This window comes from Vipera berus (assembly GCF_964194415.1).
Source record: "Vipera berus genome assembly, chromosome: 16".
Taxonomy (NCBI): Eukaryota; Metazoa; Chordata; class Lepidosauria; order Squamata; family Viperidae; genus Vipera; species Vipera berus.
The window spans coordinates 5,091,739-5,104,179 of record NC_138219.1 but is presented as its reverse complement, the minus strand read 5'-3'; the positions used below and the strand labels follow the sequence as shown (position 1 = coordinate 5,104,179).

Here is a 12,441-nt window from a genome sequence, read left to right as displayed (position 1 = left end):
CATATTGTAGGATTGAGGTTTCGCACAAGCACGAAACCGAAGACACCAGCCTGAAGATGACAAGTGAGACCTCGTCGAAACGTCACCAAGACACCCTCAATCCTACACGGGAAAAGACCCGAATACGCCAAGACCTACATATATATAGATATATAAATATAGATATAGATATATCTTGAAATAGCTATATCAGTCTCCCTTTAATTCTTTGTCAGCAATCCAAATTTATATATATATATATATATATATATATATATATATATATATATATATATATATATATATATATATATGTGTGTGTGTGTGTGTGTGTGTGTGTGTGTGTGTGTGTTCCTTCAACTTATCAATAAAGAATAGATCGGAAGGGAAGGGGGTTTGTAATGCACCCTTTTTATTTTCACCTTTGAAGGTGTTCCATAATCAGTTACACATCTAGAGTTTGTACGCAAATGTAGCGCTACCCGCCGAAGGGCCCCTTTGCTACACAAAAATATTTAAATTCAGTCCAGATTCAGCTTGCTTGATTTTAAAATCTTTTGCTTTTTCAAAATTTAAGGTTGATTTTCATTGATTAAACTTTAAATTTAAATCTGAAAACGTGAAAGCGATGGGAAAGATACGTCTCTATCTGAAAGCTGAAAAATTGCTTGCTGGCAGATCTGAAGTTCTGATCCAAAGCAGCTGTAATCTCTGAAACAAATTCTGGAGTTGCTATCTATCCCCACCCTGGGGCAAGACAGCTAGGTTTAAACTGCTACGTCTAAGGGCCACAACCTGATTTCATTAACACAGCATTGTTGCCTGATATCATGAGGTCCTCAAAATAAGCAGCTATGTCAACTTTTTAACTGCAGCGGTTGATGGCAGCATTAAAAAAAAATCCCACTAGTGAACTGTGGATCTCTCTCATTTCATTTAGGAAAGAAGTCCTCTTCGGATGTCTGTAAGGAGAAGGCAGGGAAATTAGTTTGTTTTTGTACTCAATGTTCCTTATTGTGGTTATGTTCAATACTGACCGTTTAGGAGCCACAAACAGCCTTGAAGCATTTGAATTCAACCCCCCACCCCCACCCCCCAAAAAAGTTGAACAGGACAATTGATAAGAATCTATTGTCTACTTGAGGACTCCTTAAGTGGGACAAATTCCAGCAAGAACGAAAACTGGTCATATACTGTCCCCTAGTGGTGAGTAGGGAATATAACTGCAATAAAGCATAGTGAAAGTAGAGTAGAGAATATTAGAATAGAATAGAATAGAATAGAATAGAATAGAATAGAATAGAATAGAATAGAATAGAATAGAATAGAATAGAAATACAGTAGAATAGAAATACAGTAGAATAGAATAGAATAGAATAGAATAGAATAGAATAGAATAGAATTTAAGAATAGAATAGAATAGAATAGAATAGAATAGAATAGGAATACAGTAGAATAGAATTAATAGAATAGAATAGAATAGAATAGAATAGAATAGAATAGAATAGAATAGAATAGAATAGAATAGAATAGAATTACAGAATGGAATGGAACAGAGCAGAATAGAAATATGGAATGGAATGGAATAGAACAGAATTCTTTTAAAAAGTGGAGGTTAATTTGGTTAAGGGATGGAGGCTTTTTGAGGGAGAGAGAGAATCAAGCTGAGGTTTTTAATCCATACCTCAAAAAATGTGTCCAAGATCTTGTTAGTGGTAGAAGCTTGTGACTGCAACTGCTGTTGGCTGTTCTCAATAGCTGTCATTATCTGGAAATAATTGTACAGAAGCTGCCATTCTCTGAAAGAGGCAAAAAATTTTAAAAAAGGGTTTATTTGTTTACTTATTTGTTTCTCTAGCTTTGTGTGGTGCCCGTCTTGCCTAGAGGTGATTCTGACAGGCTTACAAACATTAAAGGCCCGTAGTTTGGTTCCTTTCCTCTTGCTGTTACCATCTCCTCCTGCTTAGGGGTCCCCGGAAAATCTAATTTCCCCAGGGGGGAAAAAGTGAAAGTAGTAAAAAAAGAAGTCTCAAATTTCCCCTACTCTTCTCACACCTGGGAGGTGAATTCTAGTACAATAGTAGTAATCCTTGACTTAGGACAATTAATTGAGGCCAAAATTACAATTCTGACCACACCCAGTTTTATAATTTTTAGCGTGGTGGTTGTTAAGGGAACACACTGATAGTTAAGCAAACTGGGTATCTTTTTTTTTTACTGGAAGCTGGAAGTAAACATGGGATTGGACCGAGCAGTCTCCTGTTTTGTAGCCTGATGCTTTAACCACTAGACCACGGGTCGGCAACCCGCGGCTCCCAGTCCTCCTCCGCCGTTCTGGAAAAAAAGTGGGACGAAGGCAGCAGCTCTCCAAACGGGCAGCGGCAGTTTGGAGAGCTGCGCGCGCAGCTCTCCAAAACTACACCGCCCCGTTTGCAGAGCTGCTGCCTTCGTCCGTGCAAGTTTTGCCTTGTTTTGCGTATGTGCATGTGCGTGCGTGCACGCATGCGCGCACACATTTTGCGGCTCCCACTTTTTTGGTGTGTGTGACGGAACCGGTTCCGAGTGGCTCTTTTGCTGTTTCAGGTTGCTGACCCCTGCACTAGACCAAACTGACGCTGCCTACACTTCTCGCCATTTCCTGGCCATTAATTGGGGGAGGGGGGGGTTAGTTCAACCGAGCTCTTGGCAAATTCATTTTTGAAGTACAAAATATCCCAGAATTAGGACAGGCTGCTGCCTGCCTCTTGAACCCCTCAAGCACACTTGGAATGCTGCATCCAGTTTTGGTCACCGCAATATAAAAAAAAGAACGTTGAGATTCTAGAAAGCGTGCCGAGAAGAGCGACAAAGAGGATTAGGGGGCTGGAGGACAAAGTGTATGGTGAACGGTTGTGAGAACTGAATTTCTTGCAGGAAGGCAGGGAGCTGGACTAAATGATCTTCAAGCTCCCTTCTATCCTTATTGTTCTATGTTCCACATTCTAACTGGGGACGTCTAGTCTAACAAACAGAAGGACTGGGGCGGGGTGGGTGGGGCTGGGTGGGATATGATCGCCGTTTTCCCATTATTTGAGGGGCTGCCACAGAGAAGAGGGAGTCGACCTATTCTCCAAAATACCCGAAGGCAGGACAAGAAGAAACGGATGGAAACTAACGAAGGAGAGGAGCAACCTAGAATTAAGGAGAAACTTCCTGACACTGAGAACAATTAACCAGTGGAACAGCTTGCCTCCAGATGTTGTGGGCCCCCCTTCGCCAGAGGTTTTTAAGAAGAGAATGGATGACCCTTTGTCTGGAAGGGTGTAGGGTTTCCTGCCTGAGCAAGGGGTTAGAATAGATGACCTCCAAGGTCCCTTCCAACTCTGTAATTCTGTGCTTCTGTCATCTGGTTTTAATTCTTACCTGTCATTCAGCTCAAGGCTACCATACTTTTCCATCATTGTCTTCCTAAATAGGCTTTCTTCTTCCTGTTCTTTCAGCTTGATGATCTCTGTATCAGGCAAAGGTGAGAAAAGGGGTCCAGGTTAGCAAGGAGTTTACATACACAAGATTCATCTTGACCTCAACCCGCCCTTTGCGTTAAATTTATCAGAGACTGGCTCAACTAAGCCCATTGGTTCTATCTTTACAGACAGTCCTTGACTTAAAACCATTCAGTGGCCATCTGACATCCCTGAAGAGAGCGACTTATGACGGTGTTCACACTTAACGACTCCTCACGGTCACACGATCAAAATTTGGAGGCTTGGGAACTGGCGTCTACTTTCGACAGCATTCCAGAGTCACGCGATCACCACCTGCAGCCTTCCCAGCTGGCTTCCGACAAAGTCAATGGGGGGGGGGAAGGCCAGATTCGTTTAGTGACCACGCGATTCACTTAACAGCTGCAGCGATTCACTTAACAACTGCGGCAAGGGGAAAAAAACTCCCTTAGCGACTTCCTTGCTTAGCCACAGAAATTTTGGGCTCCGCTGAGGCTGTTAAGGCGAGGGTTACTTGTATTATAAGGTTGGGTTCCTCATCTCTGCCAACTTTAAGATGGGTGGACTTCAATTCCCGGAATTCCACAGGCAGCGTTTTCACTGCTGCATGGAACCGGCCTTCAACCTGCCCCGATTGGCCAGGCCCGAGTCCTGTCAAAGCTTCGTTGATTGAACCCCCTCCACCGCACCCACCCCAATCTGAGCATCACCTGCTTGCTTGATTGGATCTCCTTCCACTGTGCTGTCCTTCAGCTGGACAATTTTTTGCTAATTCAAGAGCGAAGAGAATAAGTCAGCAATGGCAGGAGAGGACGAAGAAGATTCTGGCTGCTGTTCCGCTTTGAAAAAAACCACCTCACAGCTTGGATTAGAGGCACGCTCAAGGCGATCAAACCGGTCAGCCCTAGAGATCAACCCTGACTGCTCTTTAGAAGGCCAGATCCTGAAGCTGAAACTCAAATACACCTAATGAGAAGGAAGGACTCACTGGAGAAGAGCCTAATGCTGGGAAAGGTTGAGGGCAAGAGAAGAAGGGGACGACAGAGAATGAGGTGGCTGGATGGAGTCACCGAAGCAGGAGGCGTGAGCTTAAATGGACTCCAGAAGATGGTAGAGGACAGGAAGGCCTGGAGGAACATCGTCGCCACTAACAACAACAAATATTTGGTGGAGATATATGCATCTTCCACCAAACAGGCAGCCCGGGGCAATTATTCAGCTCCCCCACCCCCACGCCCACAAATTCCAGAATTGACCTTCAGTTTCTTCTTCTCTCGGCGTTTGAGGAGGGACATCTGGAAGTTGTCCACCAGGACCGCAATCACCAGGCTGCAAGAGAGATGTGGAGGTGTGCCATGATACTGCCTCCTAAACCCTCTGGTAAATTGACCCCACGCTAAAAGACATAAATAAATAGAATTAAACATCTGTTTCCTTAAAAAAAAAGCAGCTACTTCTATCTACAGGTTAGTCCTCGACTTACGACCGCAACCGAGCCCACAATTTCTGCAGCTAAGCGAGACGTTTGTTGCGTGAGTATAATGGCCCATTTTACGGCTTTTCCTGCCACGCTGGTTTAAGAGAATCACCTGCAGCTGTTAAGTGAGCGACACGGTCGTTAAATGAATCAGGCTACCCCCCCCCCCGCCCGGTTGACTTTGCTTGTCAGAAGGTCGCCAAAGGGGATCACGTGACACACACACACACACACCCCGAGACACAGCCACCGTCGTAAATATGAGCCGGTAGCCAAATAAACGGGCCTACGTCGGTTTTTTTTCAGTGCCGTCGTACCTTTGAACGGTCCCTAAACGAATGAATGGCTGTAAGTCGAGGACTAAATCCTGTTCCACTAACCACTCCAGATACCCTTCTGCTAGGTAAGCCCCTCCCACCCTGGCCCTTCTTTCCTGCTTTTCTTTTGAGGTCAGCCACAGAGCCGTGCAAAGAGTCAAGGGGAAGGCTGGCTGAAAATGATCTGAATCTGGGAGCCATTTCAGAGACGCATCAGCTGCTTCTCACCCCTCAACAGCCCACCTGTATTCCCTTGAAACACCTGGATGGGTCTGCCTGGGCCATACTTACTTGAGAAGCAGGAAATACTCCAGAAGGATATACAAGATGAGAAAAATAATAATGTACCAGGCACCTGGAAGGAAGGAAGGGCAAATGGGGATATTCTAGATAACAGATCATCCACAGAACCCCAGTTACTGCCTCTCTCTCTCCTTATCTATCTATCTATCTATCTATCTATCTATCTATCTATCTATCTATCTAATCTATCTTTTATATCTACTGTATATATATCAAATCTTTCAATCATTATCTATCATCTATCTTTTATATCTATCTAATCTTTCATTTATCAAATCTTTCAATCATTATCTATCTATCCATCATCAATCTCTATCATCTATATTTTATATCTACCTACCTACCTACCTACCTACCTACCTATCTATCTATCTATCTATCCATCTATCTATCTATCTATCTGTCATTTCTCTATCATCTCTCTCTATTATTTCAACCATCTATCAATCTATATCTATCTCTTTCTGTCTCTATCATCTCTCTAATCTATCAATTTATCTCTATCATCTATCTATCAAATCTTTCAATAATCTATCTATCTATCTATCTATCTATCTATCTATCTATCTATCTATCTATCTATCTATCTATCTATCTATCTATCTATCTATCTATCTCCATCATCTTCTATATCTATCATCTATCTCTATTTCAACCATCAATCTATCTCTATCATCTCTTTGTCTCTATCATCTCTCTAATCTTATCAATTTATATCTACCTACCTACCTATCTCATCTCTATCATCTAACATCTCTGTCTCTATCATCTCAATCAATTTATATCTCTCTATCTGATAATTATCTGATGATAATCTCTCTATCTCTTTATCTCTCTATCTCTGAAATGTATATAGCCACCTACTTGCTCGCAGTAATTCTAGGTGGTTTACAAGCAATAAAACACGGCAGAGGTTGTCCTCGACTTACAACAGTTCATTTAGTGACCGTCTGAAGTTACAACAGCACTGAAAAAAAGTCACTTACGACCATCTTTCATACTTTCAACTGTTGCAAGTGCTCAGAATTCAGACCCTTGGCCACTGACTCACCTTTACGACGGTCGCAGTGTCCCGGGGTCACGTGATCCCCTCCTGCGACCTTCTGACAAAGCCAATGGGGAAGCCAGATTCACTTAACAGCCGTGTCGCTAACAACTGAAAGGATTCACTGAACGACCGTGGGAAGGAAGGTTATAAAACGGGGCAAAACTCATGTCTCGCTGAGCAAGAGACGTTTTGGACTCAGTTTTGGTCCTAAGTCGAGGACTGGCTATAGAAAGACAGGGCCAGTGACAGTAGACTTGGGGTGGGAAGACGGTCCTTGCACGGGAGATTTAAGTCACGAAAGGCTGAATCCCCACCCCGGATTTTAAACAGATCCCGACGCCTCTCTCTACCTGCAGCGCGGCACGTGAGGTAAATAATGGACCAGTCATCCAGGGTGAAAAGCTGGAAAAGGGTGAAGATGGTTTTGAAAAGGTTCCCGAAATGTTTCCTATCCGCTTCCTGGAACATGTCCAGCAGCACCACAGAAGACATGACTGGGAAAGTCGGAAGACACGGCGGGGGGGTGGGTGGTCAAGGAAGAAACAGCAAATTCTCGGGGACTTAGAAAGGTGGTGGAGATGGGCGCGTTTCGAACCCGGGCCTGAGTCTGTTTTCAGTGTGGGACGCCCGTCCCGGAGGAAAGGGAGATTTGTCGATTCAAGCAGGAAAAAAAGGAAATGGGAACTCTCTGTGAAACTGACTAGGACACGGTCAGAAACGGGCCCAACGCCTAAAAACCCACCTCGAGGCGGAGATGGGAGACAAAGCAGTCAAAGGCTTCCTGACCCAACTAGGTAACGCCATCAGGGCGAGGAGGGGCTGATGGGCTTTGCTTCCTGTTTTTTTATATACAATGGCTTGCCTTGCCGGTATTGGTGAGACTGAGGGTGTTTAAATCCCTTGGGGGGGTGAGGGGGTGGGCGGGGGAAAAAGATGGTATAAGCAAGGGTTTTTTCAAACTTGACAACTTTCAGATGTCTGGACTTCAACTCCCAGAATTCCCCAGCAGGCAGACTGGAGAATTCTGGGAGTTGCAAAGTCCACACAATCTGAAAGTTGCCAAGTTTGAAAAAAAAAGAAAAGAAAAGAAATCCTGGTGTAAGCAGAAGAATAAACGAAGAAGTGCTTTTGATATTAGACAGATACCTATCACCATGGGGTTCTGCTGCCCCACCCCACCCCACCCACCCACCCCCCGGTTTCTTGCTGGGAGGATACATAAGAAAGAGAACATGAGAAGAATAATAGCTCCAATGGACTGGAAGGAAAGAATAAAAGTGCCCGTGATTTCTTGCAGGTTCTCCGTCACCCTAGAAGAAAAAGAGCATAAAAAAGAAGAAGAAAAAGAAGAAGAGGAATTATTAAGGTGTCCTTTCCTCTGGGAGAGTTCCTTCCTTCCTTCCTTCCTTCCTTCCTTCCTTCCTTCCTTCCTTCCTTCCTTCCTTCCCTTTCTCCCTCTTCCTCATTTCAATCTCCTTCCTTCCTTCCTTCCTTCCCTTTCTCCCTCTTCCTCATTCCAATCTCCTTCCTTCCTTCCTTCCTCCCTCCCTCTTCATTCCAATCTCCTTCCTTCCCTTTCTCTCTCTTCCTCATTCCAATCTCCTTCCTTCCTTCCCTCCCTTTCTCCCTCTTCCTCATTTCAATCTCCTTCCTTCCTTCCTTCCTTCCTTCCTTCCTTCCTTCCTTCCTTCCCTTTCTCCCTCTTCCTCATTCCAATCTCCTTCCTTCCTTCCTTCCCTTTCTCCCTCTTCCTCATTCCAATCTCCTTCCTTCCTTCCTTCCTTCCTTCCTTCCTTCCTTCCTCCCTCCCTCTTCATTCCAATCTCCTTCCTTCCCTTTCTCTCTCTTCCTCATTCCAATCTCCTTCCTTCCCTTTCTCTCTCTTCCTCATTCCAATCTCCTTCCTTCCTTCCCTCCCTTTCTCCCTCTTCCTCATTTCAATCTCCTTCCTTCCTTCCTTCCTTCCTTCCTTCCCTTTCTCCCTCTTCCTCATTCCAATCTCCTTCCTTCCTTCCCTTTCTCCCTCTTCCTCATTCCAATCTCCTTCCTTCCTCCCTCCCTCTTCATTCCAATCTCCTTCCTTCCCTTTCTCTCTCTTCCTCATTTCAATCTCCTTCCTTCCTTCCTTCCTTCCTTCCTTCCTTCCTTCCTTCCTTCCTTCCTTCCCTTTCTCCCTCTTCCTCATTCCAATCTCCTTCCTTCCTTCCTTCCTTCCTTCTTTCCTTCCTTCCTTCCCTTTCTCCCTCTTCCTCATTCCAACCTCCTTCCTTCCTTCCTTCCTTCCTTCCTTCTTTCCTTCCTTCCTTCCCTTTCTCCCTCTTCCTCATTCCAACCTCCTTCCTTCCTTCCTTCCTTCCTTCCTTCCTTCCTTCCTTCCTCCCTCCCTCCCTCTTCATTCCAATCTCCTTCCTTCCCTTTCTCTCTCTTCCTCATTTCAATCTCCTTCCTTCCTTCCTTCCTTCCTTCCTTCCTTCCTTCCTTCCTTCCTTCCTTCCTTCCTTCCCTTTCTCCCTCTTCCTCATTCCAATCTCCTTCCTTCCTTCCTTCCTTCCTTCCTTCTTTCCTTCCTTCCTTCCCTTTCTCCCTCTTCCTCATTCCAACCTCCTTCCTTCCTTCCTTCCCCCCTCTTCATTCCAATCTCCTTCCTTTTCTTCCCTCTTCCTTCCCTCCCTTCCCCCTTCTTTCTTTTCCTTTCCTTTCCTTAGTCCTTCCTCCCTCCCATTCTATCTTTACTTCCCTTCCCTCTCTTAGTCTTCCCTCCCTTCCTATCTTTTCCTTTCTTTTCCTTCCCTTCCCTCTGTCTCTTCTTCCGTCCTCCTTCCCGTTCTGCCTTTCCTTTCCCTTCCCTTCCCCCTCTCTTAGTCCTCCCTCCCTCCCTCCCTCCCCTTCTCTTCCCATCCTGCCTTTATTATTTATGTAAATAACCCAACAGGCAGTGGGTATATTTAATACTCCTTCCTCCTCCTACTGTCCCCACCACAACGGAAAGTCACCCAGCTCCCATTATTGCTTGAGGCGGGACTAGAACTCCCCGTCTCCTGATCATTGGCCCAAAATGACAGCCTAAGGCGGTACTTTCCTGCCTAAGGCGGGACTAGAGCTCGTTGTCTCTCGGCGATTGGCCCAAAGTCCTCCAGCCAGCTTTTCTGCCTAAGGCAGCGCTAGAATTCTCCATCTCCCAGTTTCTAGCCTGGACTGGAGCGTCCACCAGACCGGCTCTCCGAACTAAAAGGGACTCGGCCTTCCTGTTACTGACTTGGGTGTCCCCAGAGAGTGGCCTGTCCCGGGTTATTGGACGGGGAGTGGACTCTTGTCTCCAAACGGGGGGGGGGGGAGCTCCTCCCTTCAATTATTGGCAATTTGACTATGGGACACTTGTGTGGATTGGGTTGCTGACCGAAGGGTGAGGAGGAAGCGGATGGCCCGAATGGCCCGAATGCCCTTGATGATTTTGAGGACCCGAAAGAGGGTGAGTGTGTTGCCTCGGTTTCCCTGCCCAGCGGTGAAGGACAGCACGAGGACAAATTCCAACACCATCATGAACATGATGAAGAAATCTGATCAGGGAAGAAGAGAAAGGAGAAGGAAAAAAAAGAAAATCTACAAGACAGTTAAATTCACCGTCTCCCGGTGATTGGCCCAGAGTCACCCAGCTGGCTTTCATGCCTAAGATGGGACTAGAACTCACCATCTCCCAGTGATTGGCCCAGAGTCACCCAGCTGGCTTTCATGCCTACGGTGGGACTAGAACTCACCATCTCCCGGTGATTGGCCCAGAGTCACCCAGCTGGCTTTCATGCCTAAGGTAAGACTAGAATTCACAATCTCCTAGTGATTGGCCCAAAGTCACCCAGCCAACTTTCACGCATAAGGCAGGACTGGAACTCACAGTCTCTTGGTGATTCGCCCAAAGTCACCCAGCTGGCTTTCATGCCTAAGGCGGGATTAGAACTCACCATCTCCTAGTGATTGCCCCAGAGTCATCCAGCTGGCTTCCATGCCTAAGGGCAGGACTAGAACTCACAGTCTCCTGGTTTCTAGGCCAGAATCTTAACCATTACACCAAACTGGCTCTCAGCAATTTGCTTGGAGGTTTCAAAACATTTTTAAATGGAGCAATGGAGCTACAAACCATACTGAGATCATAGCCTGGTTTCAAAGCCTATCTAAAGTCCAACGCGTGGAATTCCATATGCGATTCCTCCCATTGCCTGTTCCAGGTTTGTACCCACTGCAAGCCTGTCCCACCCCCCCACCCACCCCCACCGCCATCTCTCTTTTGACCCTACGGCAAAAGACTCACCAATGTCATTCCACGGGTCACGGAAGTACTTAAAGTCTAATGCAATAAACTTGAGAATGGCCTCCACCACGTAGACACAGAGGAAAATCGGATCCAGGACAGAGAAGAACCATTCTAAAGAGAGGGCGAAGGGAAGACCATCGGAAGCAAGATGACAAGAGAAGCCACCCTCCAGGGTGGAACACAGCTCGTCCTCAACTTACAACACTTCATTTAGCGACCATTCAACATTACAATGGCACTGGGGAAAAAGGGACCCTTTTTCACACTTACGACCGCTGCACCATCCCCCTGGTCACGTCATCAAAATCCAGGCCCTTGGCCACTGACTCATATTTAGGACGGTCGCAGCGTCCCGGGGTCACCTGATTGATCCTCTTTTGCGACCTTCTGACCAGCAAAGTCAAATGGGCAAGCCAGATTCACTTAAACAAGCGTCTTATTCATTTCACAACCGCGGGGCCAAATTGGCTTAGCCGACTTGTCTCACTTGGCGATGGAAAATTTGGGCTCCGTTGCGGCCGAACGTCGAGGACGACCTAGAATCTCCTTGCTAGCCTCCAGACCTTGAAACCTCCTGCTAAGATTCCCATCCTTGTTCCCCGCAGAGCATTTGGAGATCAACTGAGATCAAGCTCCTGCTGGGTGGAAAGCCTCAACATAACTTCCCGGAAGGTCTTTTTGACCCCGAGAAGACGGACGGACTTACCTCCTCGGATCTCGACCACAGCGAACGTCTGTACCACCAGCAGGATCGTGTTGATGGCCACCACGCTACAGATGAAGACGTCAAACAAGAAGGACTGGGTCAGATCATGGATGACCTTCCGCAGGTAAACAAGGCCGGGGTAGATCTTTTGCCAGGAGCGAGTCAGAATCTCTTTGACGGTCCGCCGCCGGTAGCGATAGCGGCGAGAACGATGATGAGAAGACCTCCCCATGTCTAGAGGAGAGAGAGAGAGAGAGAGAGAGAGAGAGAGAGAGAGAGAGACCCACGTCAGGCGGCACGGGACAACGCGGCCCAAACAACTCGCTGTGGCCAATTTGCCGCGGTGGGATTCATTAGTTCATTCTTTCCGAGAGCTAAGTGGAGAGAGGAAGGACTTCCTGGGCGACAGTGAAAGAGTCTGCCTATAAAAGGCGTGGACATCTCTGGAGGCTTTTGAGAAGAAGCTGGGTCTTCCCCAATGAGGACCAGTGACTCTTTGGCACAATGCAATTAGCGGCGGTGGGATTCATTTCGTTCCTTTTTAATTCGCGTTGATCAAATACTTTTTGGGCACCTAAGGAGAAGGAAGGACTCACTGGAGAAGAGCCTAATGCTGGGAAAGATGGAGGGCAAGAGAAGAAGAAGGGGACGACAGAGAAGGAGGTGGCTGGAGGGAGTCACCGAAGCAGGAGGCGTGAGCTTAAGTGGACTCCAGAAGATGGTAGAAGACAGGAAAGCCTGGAGGAACGTTGTCCATGGGGTCCTGAGGGGTCAGACATGACTTCGCAACTAACAACAGGGTGGAATCGAGGCCTTTGAACTA

The 12,441-nt window shown here is 46.4% G+C and overlaps 1 protein-coding gene across 5 annotated transcripts in view; it reads right to left on the bottom strand.

Annotated features, from left to right (window-relative positions):
- Nucleotides 1-370: 370 nt before the first annotated feature.
- Nucleotides 371-12,441, bottom strand: part of CATSPER1 (cation channel sperm associated 1) — a 15,166-nt gene continuing 3,095 nt past the window's right edge. For 2 of the 5 annotated variants that reach the window (XM_081340230.1, XM_081340232.1), the window contains 12 exons: nt 11,619-11,852; nt 10,910-11,023; nt 10,362-10,406; nt 10,004-10,163; nt 7,825-7,916; nt 6,957-7,100; nt 5,547-5,610; nt 4,718-4,790; nt 4,172-4,229; nt 3,382-3,469; nt 1,664-1,778; nt 371-941 (listed from right to left, as the gene is read on the bottom strand). In XM_081340230.1, the coding sequence (XP_081196356.1) occupies nt 912-941; nt 1,664-1,778; nt 3,382-3,469; nt 4,172-4,229; nt 4,718-4,790; nt 5,547-5,610; nt 6,957-7,100; nt 7,825-7,916; nt 10,004-10,163; nt 10,362-10,406; nt 10,910-11,023; nt 11,619-11,852 (1,217 nt within the window). In that variant the 3' untranslated portion in view covers nt 371-911. Of the gene's footprint in view, nt 942-1,663; nt 1,779-3,381; nt 3,470-4,171; nt 4,230-4,717; nt 4,791-5,546; nt 5,611-6,956; nt 7,101-7,824; nt 7,917-10,003; nt 10,164-10,361; nt 10,407-10,909; nt 11,024-11,618; nt 11,853-12,441 lie in introns of those variants that run through there. The other 3 variants (XR_014028078.1, XM_081340231.1, XR_014028079.1) reach the window with 3 other exon arrangements.